This window comes from Nematolebias whitei, chromosome 14 (genome assembly GCF_014905685.2).
Source record: "Nematolebias whitei isolate Nwh7 chromosome 14, NemWhi1, whole genome shotgun sequence".
Classification (NCBI taxonomy): domain Eukaryota; kingdom Metazoa; phylum Chordata; class Actinopteri; order Cyprinodontiformes; family Rivulidae; genus Nematolebias; species Nematolebias whitei.
In genome coordinates this window covers 46,134,252-46,150,752 of record NC_056511.1, presented here as the reverse complement: position 1 = coordinate 46,150,752, position 16,501 = coordinate 46,134,252, and the positions used below count along the sequence as shown (strand labels likewise).

The 16,501-nt window shown below is 41.2% G+C and overlaps 1 protein-coding gene across 1 annotated transcript in view; it reads left to right on the top strand.

Annotated features, from left to right (window-relative positions):
* The window catches only part of tiprl (TIP41, TOR signaling pathway regulator-like (S. cerevisiae)), a 45,842-nt gene that overhangs the window by 28,072 nt on the left and 1,269 nt on the right, over window positions 1-16,501 (top strand). Inside the window, exons 6-7 of the mRNA XM_037688159.1 lie at window positions 7,065-7,160; window positions 8,620-8,682. Coding sequence (XP_037544087.1) covers window positions 7,065-7,160; window positions 8,620-8,682 — 159 coding nt within the window. The remainder of the gene's footprint in view (window positions 1-7,064; window positions 7,161-8,619; window positions 8,683-16,501) is intronic.

Sequence of the window (16,501 nt, the reverse complement as noted above, 5' to 3'; positions counted from 1 at the left end):
TTTGATGTGGGTCATGACCAGTTTTTTGAAGCATTTAGTGACTATCGGGGTGAGGGCCACTGGCCAATAGTCATTCAGACCAGTCACTGTAGAGCTCTTTGGGACTGGGATGATGGTTGCGGTCTTCAGGCAGGTAGTGAATGTCACTAGGGTAAGTCAAGTGTTAAAGTTGTCGACCAGCACTCGCAGAGCTGATTGGCACATTTTTTTAACACTTTCCTGGCGATGTTGTCTGGGCTGGTTGCTTTGTGAGGGTTAATCCTCCTGAAAGTACTCCTTACTTCTGCTGAGGTCATGCTGAGAAGCTCTTCATCTGGTGGTGAGGTGAGTCTGGTGCTGGGTGGTCTGTTCGGGTCTTCAAAGCATACATAGAACTTGTTGAGGGCAGCAGGCACATTCAACACTTGCTTTTCTCAAGGGCGGACGTCTCCTCGTCTCCCTCTCCGCTTTGCTTTTGCTCTGTCCGGTCTGTGAAACTGCTTTAGATCCTCTTCTACAAATCTTCAGAATCATAACAGTTGATTTGGATTTGGTCAGTTGGTCCCTCGACACAATTGACAACATTCCTTTGAAGAGAAGACGGGCTTTAGGCGAGACAATTTGCCCTGTTGGCTTGCACACAGCTGGATATCTCATGGTCTTTGAAGACTTGATGACGTGCCTATCTCTGCTGTCATCTGTGGATTTTAAAGACGCATTTATAATTGGATTTATGATAACTGGTTCCTACTTTTTGGATTCGGCTGGTTCCTGGCCTATCAACAAACAAGGAAGTTGTTGGCAGCAAATCTGGACCTGGCCAGGCTGCCTGCCTTATAGCCTGCTTGGTTGGTGCCTCGAGTACCCAGACTTTTGGCAGAATGGATCAGAGCTTGGGGATTATTCTCAGGCACGTTCCATTGGTATGGTCATTTAATTTGGATGTTTTGAATCAGAGTGGACTGACACATACTCAAGGTAGATGTCATTAAAGTTCTGCCTGTCCCCAAAATAATCGTGTTTATCTGAATTTGGCTCCCTGACTGGCCTTGACAGGCAATCTTACCTCAACCCGCGTGGAGGTTTTGTAAACATGATGCTCTAACCCCCTCCCTTCCCCTCAGTTAGAGCATTGAAGATAAGTCTTGGCTGGGTCTTCCAACATGACATTGACCCGAAGCACACAGCCAGGATAACCAAGGAGTGACTCCGTAAGAACATATCAAGGTTCTTGAGTGGCCTAACCAGTCTCCAGACCTAAACCCTATAGAAAATCTTTGGAGGGAGCTCAAACTCCGTGTTTCTCAGCGACAGCCCTGTCATACGCCCATCCAGTGGTATTAATCCCAGTATGTCCTCTTTAAAACAGTGACCATCAAAAAATTGCACAAACATACAAAGCTGAGTGGTGTCCGAATTGTCCGTGGATTCATCCACAACCAGGGATATGAATTAAGATTTCCTCAGTTGACCAAGAAGAGTGCCAAAAACGTCTATGGCTAAAACCTCCTCCCAGCTGTTGTGTCCAACAAAAGATTTTTTTAAATTGAAGATAAATTAAAAAAAACGTTCCATACAAAAACAACTGGACTTTATTTGTAACAGAAGATGTTTCGCTCCTCATCCGAGGAGCTTTCTCAATTCACTGAGCATTGAGTGAGGGGTTCAGGTTATAAGGCTGAGTGAGATAAGACACACACAAACATATGTAGATTTGATAATTCACACCTTAACACCTTAACAGTAGGGGTTTCTTAAGGTCTTTGTTACTCTAATTCACAGATGAGGCCCCTCTGTTCCCATCATGTGTGAAAACTGGCTGTGAATCTGTCTTAGGGACCGTTTACACGGCGCGTATTTTGAGTGCATCCGCAGCTTTCTCTTTGCGGTTCTGCTGATCATTTACATGACACCAGTGCCCCCCTCTTTGAATCCGGAGGTTTCTGAACCCACCTTCCAGAGTGGAGGTTTTTCGCTGACCGCCTGCTGATAATGTAAACATCTCCCACTGAGGCTTTGTGTTAAACCACATGCGCACATGCACGCATGGACAGACGCTATATTTCTATCAACGTGGCGGCGGATACACTGCTTTCTGAACTACGACTGATGGAATACATTTTTAATCTCATAGTTAATCTACGTCAGATTCCAGGTGCTGTGACCGACATCTGTGTTGGAAGAGACACAATCTGATCCAGTTCTAATGTCGCTGTTTATAGAACGAGGCAAGTGCACACGTCACGCTGCACTATAACATCCAAATGTGCTAAATATTAACAGTTTAATAATAATAAACAGTATTTATGTTAGTGTGAGAGATAATGAATCTTTGAGCTAAATGAAGCTATCTGGGCATTATGTAATTCAAATTTAAAATGATGTTAAACATATAGCATGAACACTAAAGTTGAAAATGAAGACATCAGGTTTAATTTTTATTTATTCAACACCACAAACTGTATGTCACACGAACACTGATAATTAAACTGAACACACTATTAAAACAAGTTAACTGTAAACTACATTAATGAACTGGACTCTTGTTTTCATCCTGGATGTCCCACGTTGTTCATCTGGCTCATTCAGGCTGTCACTGCTTGGATTAATTCAGCTTAAAGCATTGAATGGATCGAATAAAACAACTGATGGGAATTTTAAACAAATGGTTCATCCAACATCTCTCTCTTCGATGTTCTCCTGCACTGCACCTGGGCTGAGCCTCGTTCAGAACCAGCCCGCCTGGTGGGAGACAGCTCCTTCTTCTTTCAGGAAAAAATAAAAACTCGGTTGGTTGTTTTGTAACCAAAGTAAACACAAACTAACATTATTAAGAACATTTGATTTACCTGCTGTAAAACAGCTACTGATTATCACGGAGTAAAGTCCGACATCGTTGACTCTGTTGTGGTCCACTCTGCGACCGGTGTGGAGTTGTTAGACAAAGCGGTCCCACTTGGCGTCAAATCTGTCGACTCTTATCCACAATCCAGCCAAAATCCAGCTTTTACTTGTTGTTAAATTGTTGTTAGCTAAGCTTTTTAGCTCACAGGAAAGGCGCGTGCCGCATGCGCATTAGGTGAAGGTACAAAATTCACAGTGCCATCTAATGACCTGGCATGGGAGCTACAGCGGATTTGGGAGGGCGGGGGGGATTCCTCCAGATGCATGTAAACCCAAAATCCGACCGTGTCAACGCGGATCTTTTCCTCTAATTAACATACGACAAAACTTACGTTTCCCCCCATCGTGTCCGTGTAAACAGGGCCTTAAAGTTACATTATATGTTTTTGAAAGTGGAAATCTGAGGCCTCCTCCTCTGTTAAGAGATGGTTTTTCTCTTTTTACATAAATTGCTTCCTTCACCCCCCTCTCAAACCATCTGTGTTCTCGGTCCAAAATGTGCACATTTGGTCCTCAAAAGAGTGTCCCTTATCTGTGAGGTGGAGGTGAACAGCTGAATCTTGTCCAGAGGAGCTGGCTCTCCTGTGTTCAGCCATGCGTCTGTGAAGAGGCTGTTTAGTTTCTCCAATGTAGAGGTCTGGACAGTCCTCGCTGCACTGGACCGCAGACACTACACCACTCTGTTTGTGTATGGGTGTTCTGTCTTTAGGGTGGACCAGCCTCTGTCTGAGAGTCCTGCTGGGTTTGAAATGTACTGGGATCTTGTGTTTGTTGAAAATCCTTCTAATTTCTCTGATACTCCAGCAACATAAGGGATGACAATGTTTTTACGTCTGTTGTTCTCCTTTTTCAGTTTATTGATGTGTTTTGTAGATTTCCTCGCTGACTTGACAAAAGCCCAGTTAGGACATCCACATGTTTGAAGAGCTTCTTGAACGTGTTTCAGTTCCTTTTCCTTCCCTTCTGTCTTTGTGGGGACGCATTCGGCCCGATGTTGTAAAGTTCTGATGACAGAGAGTTTGTGTTCCAGTGGATGGTGGGAGTCAAACAGAAGATACTGGTCTGTGTGGGTTGGTTTTCTGTAAACTTCAATGTTGAGGCTGTCCTCTCTCTCCATCTGAACCAAACAGTCCAAAAAAGGCAGCTTGTTGTCGTTTGCATCCTCTCTGGTGAACTTGATGTTGTTATCGACCGAGTTAATGTGTCTGGTGAACGCTTCTATTTCCTTGGCTTGGATTTTGACCCAGGTGTCATCCACATAACGGAACCAATGGCTTGGCGTTGTTCCCTCATAGGAGTTTAGGGCTCTCTGTTCCACTTCCTCCATGTAGAGATTGGCAACAATGGATGACACTGGAGATCCCATGGCACAGCCGTGCTTCTGTCTGTAAAAACTGTCATTGAACTTGAAATAAGTGGTGGAGAGGCAGAGATCCAACAGGGTGCAGATCTGGTCTGGGGTGAAGTTGGTCCTGTTGATTAAGTCCTTGTCTTGTAGAAGTTGTTTTCTGATGGTTTCTACTGCTTCAGAGATGGGTATGCATGTGAAAAGAGAAGTCACATCATACGATACAAGGGTTTCTCCTGGGGTTAGTTTCAAATGTTGAACTTTGTTAGCAAAATCAATGGAGTTCTTTATGTGATGAGGTGTGTTTCCAACAAGAGGAGCTAAAATACCAGCCAGATGTTTAGCAATATTGTATGTCACTTAATTGAAGATATCACCTGTTGTTTAACTTTGTCATCCGTCCCCATCTCATCAACAGTAGTTTGTATGCACTCTTTCACCGTTTCAGCATCTGTGAATGGTATTTTCTTTTTGGTCAGTATCCATGCTATTTGGAGAGATGCTATTGTAGCCTTCTCGTGCAGAGTACAGGTCCTGGTGAAAATGCAGAACTTTTCTGGTAGTTTTCAGTAAGCGTTTTTATTTTTGTCAGACACAGATCAGAACCCAGTGGATAGTCTTTGTCAAAGTTGGTATGAAACATCTTGAAGTGCCTCCGCACATTATATTCTTTATTCACCGAGCAGATGTCGAAACAAAACAGGCACATGGGATTGCCATCAGCATATTTTATATGTGTCGTTAAATTTTGTATTTTCGCTGTCCACCTTACGTCTCTTCTCTTTTGAATGTGACGTTTTCACCAGAAACTGCTGCTGGCCTCCCACTAACGGTGTAAATGGCAGCACTGCATGTCATAAAATGTTGAAAACTGCCATTTTTCTTCTTCGTTTTCTTCTTGAGTTTAATGGCGGTTGGTAATCAACAATGTGGTGTGTTACCGCCACCACCTGTAAGTAGTGTGAATTACAAGTTGCGCTTACAGTTTAGTCACAGCTTCTTTTAAAATTTTTATGTAATAATAGAGGTAAATGGGCAGTGGGTCAGTCCAAAATGATTGATGGGCCAGTTCTGGCCCTTGGGCCGCCAGGTGAATACCCCTGCACTAGACTGAGGAACAGCTTCTACCCTGAGGCTGTTAGACTCATGAATCCATAACCAGGATAATCATTGTGAAAATAAATCACTGTAATGCCACTTTGATTGGTGACATGTGCTGCTGATTATTTCATGCTGCTGTATTCATTCGTACTCATCTTCTCACATAGACTCATGTTTGTGCCGCTGTTGTTCAGTGCATTGTTTTTGTACTAATAGTGTTTAGCGTATTAATTAGTATATTTCTTAGATCCTTATTTACTGTTTCTTTGTACAATTTATATTTTTGCTATTGTTGGATGTAGCTGGGACCCTGTGTACACAATTTTGTTCTACCTCATGTACCACATGTGATGTGAATGATAAAAAACCTACTTGAACTTGTGTGAGGGAATTCATGCTTTAGATTTGAACAGTTTATTGTTGGGCATGTTTGTACTGGTTATGGTACTAATTTACAGAGTGAACAGTTTTGTTTGCTTTATTTTTATTCATATTTATTGTGTGAAAATACAAACTATGATATAAAGCACTAAGCTGAATACCAGGAGACGAGTGAGTCTCTAAGAAAGTTAACAATAGGTCCCCACAGTCTTTCAAAGCTCTGAGTTTTAATTGTAGTTGAGTTTCTTTATGTACACGTCTTATTTTTGGAATCCACCCATCAATGGTTGGTGAGTCGGGTTTCATCCAATTGACCACGATCATTCTTCATGCCATCATGGGGAGAATTTGTGTCCAGATCTTTGATCAAGGAACACATCAAGTAGACAGGTGCAGGTTTCAATCTTGAATGAGTATGTAAATTAATTACTGTAATTTGAGGTTATTGAAATAAATCTAAAACATCTGTTTTATAAAAGTTAAAAAGGGTTATTTTTAGGGGTGCACTAATTGCAGCTTTCTGGCCGATCACCAGTTTCCTTCTTCTTGTGTTGGTTTTGAACCAGTTTGACATGACTGTCGATGAGGAAGAGGGCTGGCACCGGAGGACGGGGCGTGCCAAAGACACCATCTTAGCACCAACATAACTGGTTTGTTCCACTTTGGAGTAAGCTGTTGGGGGGAAGAATCAGTTTTGTTGTGTGTTTCCTTGACTGATGAAGCCTTCTGGATGGAAGGTGAAACATTTCAGCACAAAAAAAGAAACTGTCCAGATGACCTGACTGAAAAATGTTGGATTGTATACCTGGATTATTGAGCATGGACTTTGTTGGCTTGAACAATATCCTATAAACAATACAAACTGGTTTTAACTGGCCATGAGATCGTGCTCTGAAATATAAATGAAGTTCAGACAATTGTTAAAACAAAAAAAAATCTGTAAAATCGGTTCCTCATGCAAATGTCGGCCGATTTCCAATTTCCCAAAATTAAGGAAATCGGCCGATTTATCGGTGCGCCCCTAATTATTTTACATGAATTCTCTGGTAGGCGTGTTGTGCGGCAGAACATTTTCCTCAGTGTCGCTGTCGATCAGCAGGAGTTTCTCCCTCTTCAGCAGCTATTTTTAACTTTCACACAATATTACAGAGTCCAGCTTCCCTTGACTGAAACCAAAGAGTTCAAAGTGCACACCAATGGTGGATTCTTTAAATTTTGAAAAAATGTTGATATAGTGATCCGGAGTTTAAAACTGGATGTTTGAAATAAACGATACAATAATATAAAGCTGATTTTGGACAGTGTGATGAAAAACGTCATTATTTTTCATATTTGTGTGTTGATGCCACAGCGAGTGATGCCCACCAGTTTCTTCTTGTTGCTGCGTTTCTTCCTGCGTGTGGATGGAGTCCTGATCAGAATAAATGACACGCGACTGTATTATGAGGCAAGTTGATGTTCATCTGTATTACAGCACTATATCTGTATATCAGAAAGAGGGCGGTGTAACTTCTGTTAATCTATACTGGAAATGTGAACGTGCACAGCCATCCTAAAGGTATATAAATTAAACAGCTGGACTTCTATACTCTAGTTAAAGACATTTCTATTCCCTTTCAGGGAGTTTTTTTTGTTCAGAACTGGAGAGAGAGAGTGTAGCTCCAAGCTTTAAACTTTGAGTTGCTCTATTTATGTAACAAAATCTACATGCAGATTAATCTCAGCCCTACACATTGACGGTCATTAGGATCTGTGTTTGCTTGGTTCACAAGAGAGTTGTTTTTGTCACATTCATGAAGGCGTGAATTAAAGTAAAACTGACCAGGTATCAGGGTTAATGCTTTACTGTAGGATTAAAAAGCTCATCTGGTGAGCCTAGCTAACAAAGACCCTAACAACCCTCAGAAGGAAGGGAGCGAGATTAATATCCTGATGCATGTTCAATAATCCAGGTAGAAAAATCTAAAAAAGTTAAATCTGGTCCTCTGGACATTCAAAAAAGCAAAACAACAAAAAAATGTAGAAACGTTTCGTCTCTCATCCTGAGGACTTCCTCAGTCTGAGGTGCTGTTTTCAGCTCAGTCTCTTAAATAGCACCTTCTCAGAGTGGATCAACCAGTTTGCTGCTGACAACCAGAACCAGCTGATCACATGCTCAAGAAGGACCATCAGCCTAACAATGGATCATTAGCACCTGATGGCTGTTTACTGTTCACAGAGGGCTGAGTGATACTAGCAATCACAGCATTGTAAGAGGGGGACAGTTGAACCTGGAGGCTCCACCCCTGTTTAACTCTGAGAAGGTGCTATTTAAGAGACTGAGCTGAATACAGCACCTCAGACTGAGGAAGTCCTTTGGATGAAAGACGAAACGTTTCTACATTTTTTGTTTTGTTTTGCCTTTTTGAATGTCCAGAGGACCAGATTGAACTGTTTTAAGAACTTGCATTATAGTGTTCTACGTTGGATGCCCTTCCTGACACAACCCTCACCATTTACCTGGGCTTAGAAGGAGTAATATTGAATAATGATAAATAATAATACCCGGGGAAATAGAAGAAGGAGCTTAATATACATGTAAAAATAAAAACACAATCTGTGGGGAGGGTGCAGGCACTAGGTTTGTCACCTTTTTCATCCCTTCCTAGTTTGCAGATATGCCTATAGCCAGTGGTGCTGTGGCCACCTCACAGGTTTCACAATCCCTGCTTTATGTTAACGACGCTGAAGTGTCTCCATGTGTGAATAAAGAGAACAGAGCCTGCCTTATCAGGATGTCTGTCCACAGAGAAGACGATCGGTGTGTACAAAGAGCCTATAGTGAATGAGCACAGGTCCAAATGTTGATGTGCACATCAACAATGGTAATAATATAATTCAGAGTAAAATACGTATTTTAATTTCAGAATGGAAGTGATCACATGCTGCGGGAGTTCACCATGAGGGAGAGCAGAATATCAGAACTTAAGGTAAGTACTAAACACATTGTGTGCAGTCTGTGAGACGGGTCAGAACCCTGACCACAACAAGCTAATATCTTAGACATGACGCTGGACTCTGGTAGCTAATGAGAATGATTACATGAAAAATATTAATAATCTATCCTGATGCATGCTCAATAATAATTACCTCTGGACAAACACAACTATCATTTCAGTAGAACAGAACTTCTGTTTTATGCCCCTCGGTAGAGAAATTCACATTTATTTATTTTTTTGCAGCAACAGAAGAACAAAAGTACCAAATAAACGTCCTGTACTGTGAGCACAAAAGGATGCAAATATAATTATACACAAAAAGTGTAAAGTACTTCTAAACCAAACTGGATCCTGCTGACTTCTACCAGCAAGGGCCTTTTTTTTTTGGTTTGATGATAGACTGTCAAAATAGCAACACCATTTATTAAAAAAATTTATAATTATTTTGCCAACTTGTGGAGAGAAATAATCCCCCCCCCCCCCCCCCAAGGCAAATTATTATGGCAAAAATTGCTCAGTCTCAGTAAATTGTTTGCAAATTAACTGAGTGTAAACAAAGAGCTCAGATTTGGTGTGGTGATATCTGAGTCATGTACAGCACAATGTAAGCGCCGTCGGGTGAAACGAGATTTGTTTTTAAAACGTCACCTTTAGCTCTGAGCCAGCTCCGTCCGTTAACAATACGAACAGTGGACGGAGTTTATTGAAACGTTCAGTCGTTCTTGGATGTTCATGAACACCTCCTACACTTTTGGAGTCTATCCAGATCAGGATGGCTGCAGCATCTTATCGATCTTAGACAACTAAAAATAACTCTAATTTAGCCATCCTGATGCATGCTCAATAATCCAGGTAGAAAAATCTAAAAAAGTTAAATCTGGTCCAGATTGAGTCTTAGCCAGTGTTAAGACAGTGTCTCAAAGATTGAGATTTAGCCAGTTTTACAGATATTGAGATACTTTGATGTGATATAGTAGTTGCTGAGTGTCTTCCCTATTACAAACTCCAAGAAATGACACGTCTTGACAAGATCACGTGATTGTCATAAAGTTGTTTTTTTTACAAGATTTGACTAAAATGAGTCTAAAACTCTGCCATGAAAGGTGGTGAGCAATATTCATTCCTTCACAGAATGCTGGGCCTTTATTCCTGTACTTTTTTAAATACATTTTTAATTCAGTTTATGTTTATAACGCCAAGTGGCAACAGAATTCTTCTCAGGGCACTGTAAAAAATATTGACATACTTAATGATATGCCATGCCAGTCAAACTGGAACAGATCCCAAAGAAAGGCTTGTTCTCAAAAATGCTTCATATTCCATTTTACAATCGTTCCGTTTGAAACAAGGAATTTTTCTATCTCCAACAGCAATTACACAGTGGTCGCTGAGACCATTTGTAAACATACCAAACCCAATGTATTTATGTGGCATGTTTGTGATGAGATCTAGAAGACATGATTTTGCAGGGCACTTTAGATTAGGATGAGTGGGACTATCAATAATCTAAGATTTGAAGACAAAATTAAATTCCTCCGACACAGGAGAAAGCCAATCTAAATTTAAACCACCCACCAGAACAATATAATTGGGATGTAAATTAGAAGCATTAAAGACAACAGTCTTTCAAATGTGGTGCTAGGCGGTCTGTAGCAGCCAACAACAGATAACTGACCAAGACAGTTCGATGTTTAGTGCCAAGAATTCAAATGGCTTAGGTGCCGATTTTGTAAAACCAGTTGTGTTGCAAGACTAGATCTGACATAAATTGCCACTTCCTCCTTTTCTTGGACGATCGGAACAATAATTACAGCCTTTAATTGAAACATCTTTGTCCAGAATAGATTTAGTTAACCAAGACTCAGAAATGATAATAATATCAGCACCAGTTGAACAAATCCATATCCTTAGCATATCCATTTTAGTAAGGAGGCTACGAGCATTAGTGTGCACAATATGTAATCCTGACATGTTTTTAAAGTCTGTTGGAGTACTACATGCTGTTAGAGGGCAGGATTAAACTGAATCCAGATGAAAGAGCATCGCAACCAAATATTTCCAGGTATTCTTGACAGAATACAATTGCTGGAGTTAATGTTGTAGCACTTAGACTCCATTATCATTCCACGATGAGATACATTTATAAAGACACTGCTGTTTAGAATCCAAAAACAATTTGTCAAGGTTTGGCAAATCCAGATGCAGCACTAAGATTTAACAATTCTCCATCCATCCATTTTCTTCTGCTTATCTGGGGTCGGGTCGCGGGGGTAGCAGCCCAAGTATGGAGGCCCAGACTTCCCTCTCCCCAGCCACTTGGGCCAGCTCCTCCGGGGGAATCCCAAGGCGCTCTCAGGCCAGCTGAGAAACATAGTCCCTCCAGTGTGTCCCGGGTCTTCCTCTGGGTCTCCTTCCAGTGGGACGTGCCCGGAACACCTCACCAGGGAGGCGTCCAGAAGGCATCCTAACCAGACCACTGGAGGATCTGGACGCCACCATAGTTGCAACAAACGGCAACAATAAAAAACGAGCTGCCAGCTCAGAGTCAGAGATTATTGTCATTCGCACCTCATGTGGTACATGTGGTGGAGCGAAATTATGTACACAGGGTCCCAGTTACATCCAACAATAAAATGTATAAGAAAAACAGTAATAACATCTAAGATATGAACTAAGAAAAACATCAACTAAATATACACTAAGCACTCATAACATAAAGCATTGAACATCACCACAAACATGAACAGGAGTCTGTGAGCAGATGTGCACGCATGAACACATCAACACTGAAACAGATCAGCAGCAACATGAAACAGATCAGCAGCAACATGAAACAGATCAGCAGCAACATGATATGGTTTTTCACAGTGATTATTCTAGTTAGAGATTCATGAGTCTAACAGCCTCAGGGTAGAAGCTGTTCCTCAGTCTAGTGGTTCTACACTTAATGCTCCTTAACCTCCTTCCTGAGGGGAGCGGGACAAAAAGTGTGTGTGCTGGGTGAGTGAGGTCCTTCATGATGCAGGTGGTCCTCTTCCTGCATCTGGAGGTGTAGATGTCTGTGATGGTGGGGAGGCTGACTCCAACATCTTCTGTGCAGCCTTCACCACTCTCTGCAAAGCTTTTCTTTCTGCAGCTGTGCAGCCTCCATGCCACACGTTGATGCTGGAGCACAGGATGCTCTCCACTGCACACCTGTAGAAGGAGGTGAGGACTGAGCTTCCAGACCAGCTCGTCTCAGCTGCCTGAGGAAGTAGAGTCTCTGATGAGCTTTCTTCATCAGGCTGGTGGTGTTGTTGCTCCAGCAACAACAGGGGTATCCGCTCTTTCCAACTGGCAAGTTCTGGTTTGGTTCGGAGTTGAGGACCCGTTAGCCACCTACAGGACGCATGCAGGATGGGTTTTTTTCTTGTTGATAAATCCCAGTCCAATAAAATTCTTCCACGACAAGACCAAGTTTCTGCTGAACTGAAATTGGGGGGGGGGGGGGGGGGGGTGTCCTCAGATGCGGTCCAACAAGAAGCAGACAGAAACAGTCCTCCAGGGGAACCAGCACAGAACCGCCCAGTGATCCTGTTTGAATCCAAATAATGCAGAGGGATATCCAGGTGAGCTCCAGTGAAGACACCGTCCCTCCGAAGGAACACCTGGATTTAGGTTTAAATAAGCAGAAATTAGCTCAGACGTTATGAAATTACCTGAAAATAAAAAGATGAAATTTGCACACACACACGGTGAAAAGTAGATGGAAAAGGCAGAAAGAACCTTAAAACTACCAGGAGGAAGTGGATAGAGATAAAATTAGCTGAAAAAGCTAAAAAAAAAAAAAAAAAAAAAAGCACAAAACAGCTACGTAGTCGCTGAAACAACTGAAACTAGCAGAAAGAAGTTAGTTGGGCTGAAAGTAGCAGGTTACCACAAAAAACGTGAATTTATCTGAAAACAGCTGAAATTAGCTAAGAAATGCTGAAAAGGTAGAACAAGCTTAAACTAACATGCATTCAACCTTTATTTATACAGGTTAGTCTCCCTGAGCCACAAGGACTCATTTACAAGAGAGACCAGTTTTAAACAAAGAACAGATGAAAACAGTGGACAATCATAAAAAACATAAATTGAAAAGTAAAAAGAAATGATATAAAAAGACAAAACATAAAAACAGCTACATTATAAAGCGATGCTTCCATTGATTTTTACCGTGAACTTGGCATTTGTTTCAAGTCATTCAGAAAGATGAAGGTGGAGAGCTTCTGTGATGATTACGAGGCTGGAGACCCAAAGCTGCAGGCAGACCACAGAGACTCTTGGAAAGAATAATTTATTATTAAAGCAAAGAGAGCTGACAAGGCAGCAGACTTACATAAACCACGGAGCAGGAGTTCAGAGCAGGTCAGGCGTCACAAGGACAACGAGGGAGTCAGACAAACACTGAAGTACAAACAGTAACGAGACCAAACACAGAACACCTGTGAGTCATCACAGGTGTTCTGTATTTGTCTGCTCCCCCTCTGATGTCTGCACCTGTGATGTGTCACAGGTGCAGACATCAGAGGGGGAGCAGACAAACACAGAACACAAGAGGGAGCCAAAGACCAGGGGAAGCACAACTCCTGCAGCTTCAGGTCTTTTTACAAGATGTTCCAGGAAACAGGAGCGGAGCAGGAGAAGGTCCTTTTGTCTAGTTCAGTCCTCACTGAGGGAACACTGCAGGTAATGATGTCCTGAGAGCGCACGCTGTAGCTGCACTCACGCAGAGACATGTAGGAGGAGATGTATGAAGGCAGCAGACCAAGAAGTGATTTAAAGATGAAGATGTACCAGTGGGAGAGTCTGTGTGAAGTTAATGGTGACCAGTTAACCAGTGAAGAGTACGGTAGTTACTGGGGTGGACAATATGGCTTAAATGTAATATCGTGATATTTCAGAGCATTCTGACGATAACGATAAATTTTGTGATATAACAAAAAAAGAAATCATATTTATTCATTTGACAAAATTAACTTTAACATGTTGCTTTGCAGTATTATATAAAAATAAGAAATAAAAAAAAATGAATTTTTTTTTACTGCAATTACTTTATTTAGTAATGTATTCAGTGTGAAAGTATAAAAATATAAAATAAAAGTGATCCTTCTGTTCTTTAGATTCAGTTTACGCAGTCTGGTTCAGTAGTTTGGTGCACTCAGTTCTGTTATCGGGGCGGGGCCCCCCCTTGCAGAGTGGAAGGGGGAACACTGACGTATTTACGTCATGGACTTAGCACATCAGGATATCAGTTATTTTCCAGGGCCAGATGTTTTTACAGATATTCTCCTGAACGATGTGGTATGGTCCAGCCCCATTAGTTCCAGCCAGTTATGAGTCAGCGCACCGTGATGGGCAGCGCCCAACATGTGAACATAAGAAGACATTTACCCAGTTAGGCTTCAAGAACCAGACATGAGCACAAAAAGTGGAAATTATCTGAAAAAAAGCTGAAATGAGCAAAAAACAAAGCAGAAAGTAGCTTAAATTACCAGAACGAAGTGGAAAGCACATCTTTGCTGAATTCAGCTGGAAACATTTTAAACGAGTGCAAACAATGTGGCATTAGATGAAAAAGCTTAAATTAGTATAAACAGCAACTAATTCTGACAATAATTCGATATCGATATATTTCACGATATGCTTTGATTCAATAACGGTGATATGAGTTTTAAGCACATTCTCGATATTTCGATGTGATCACAGCGTTTCACTGACGTACTTCTCTTTCTGTCCGAGCCGGACAGAAGAAGCTGCGGCACAACGCCGTGAGTGCGTGGTGGCGTGACGCAGAGCTCGAGCCCACGAGGCGTCCGTGTAGCAGGCTAGTCTGCAGTGCACGCCAAGTTTTCTCTTCGACATGAGCGTCCATGACCGTCACAATGTGACTGAGCAGTCTGTCACGAGAAGAGAAGCCGCCGACGTCAGTGATGAGAGGCGAGACTCGTGCAGCGGTTCAGCTTTCCAACGTGGGACCAAGTGCAGGTTCTAACAGGTGCTGGGAACATCCGACATGCTCCACAACAGAATCTGACGAGTCACCAGATGAAGCGCAATGAAGTCTGAGCCACCGTGTCCTGAAGCACCCCCAGCTGCACGTTTTTCAATTTATTAATTTATTCGTTCATTTAAAACAAATTCACCAGGAAGAAAAAACATTGAATGAAAAGAGTTCAATTCAGTTCAGTTTATTTCTAAAGCACCAAATCACAACAAAGTTGTCTCAGGACATTTTACAGGAACATTCACATAAAAGACCAAAAGGATGAAGAAAGAAGAAAGTAATTATTATCTGCCCCTAATTTAAAAAATATAAAATAACTACAAACAACCTTCACTTGAACAATCTCCAAACTGAAAACAAAACAACTTCAGGCGTCCTTCACCTGCTTCTAAACCTTCCCATTAACTTTAACGTCGTCATCTTTTTAAACCTGTAAATAGTTTCATAAATGTTCCTGGTGACATGAAGACAGTTCCCACCCTGTTCCCTGAACTACAGCTCAGCTCCTTCACACCAGATCCACATGGACGTTTAACCAACATTTACATCCCTGCACCTTAGAATCACTCTTTGTTTTACGCATTTTCATTGAATGTTTGGGGATAATATTTATACATGACTTGGAAAATACTATATTCAACCAAATCATAACATTTTAATAATTTCAACTGATGAAATAATATATTTGTTGGGTGACCAGAGCACGTATACTACTAATAATTCCTATAGCTCTTTTTGTAAAATAAAAATAGGGTTTTTAATTGTTTCACCTGCTTTCCCCCAAACTTCAATACAACAGATTCAATATGGAACAATCATTACATTATACTATATATATATATATATATATATATATATATATATATATATTTTTTTTTTTTTTTATTTGTAAGTATTTCACATGAGATTTCCACGTCAGCTTCTCATCAATAACGACGCCCAAAACTTGTATTTCATTAACTCTGAGAATTTTTAAGTTGTTGTTTAAAGTTAAAAGTATTAATGTTGACAAAGTTGAGAATTTTATGTTTATTTGACAGTGATTTCGATGTTTTTGAAGGGTAAATACAAATAAAAGGTATTAATGTATTTGTATAGTTTGTAGTTTTTCTGAGGCTTCTATATTATTAATATCGATATTGAATTATATCGTTATCGACCAAATTGAAGAGATATAATGTGATAAAGGTTTTGGCCACATCGTCCAGCCCTAACAGCAACAGAGGCTGAAACAGCAGAAGCAGCTGAAACTTGTAGAAAAGTGTTAGAAGAAGCATAAACATGTTGTAGTTGGCAGGAAATCTGTGAAAGGAGCACAAACAGCTGGAAACAGCTGAAAGTAGCTGAAAAATGTTTAAATGTGCAGCAGGAAGCTAAAAGAAGCTGTAAATGCATCTAAAGATCTGAAGGAGCTCAAACGAGCTCAATTTATTTTCTACGATTCAAAAAAGGCAGAAAAGACTAAATATTTCAAAAAGCTAAAGTTGCACCAATACCAAAAGTCATGGCAGGACTGTCCTGAAGGAGCTTAACGTTTAGATGATTCACTGAAATAACTTAAAAATTGTGAAACGAGAACAATGCCAAATAATGTGTGGAAGAAGAGATGACAATAGTGTGAACGCTTCATGATAATATAAACAGGTAGAGCAAGTAAGAGCGGCAGCAGAGAGGACGTGTCGAAGCGACAGCAGACTGTTCGACCAGAGCTCAGCCCGCAGCCTCGTCCTGGACCACGCTCAGCCCGCAGCCTAGTCCTGGACCACGCTCAGCCCGCAGCCT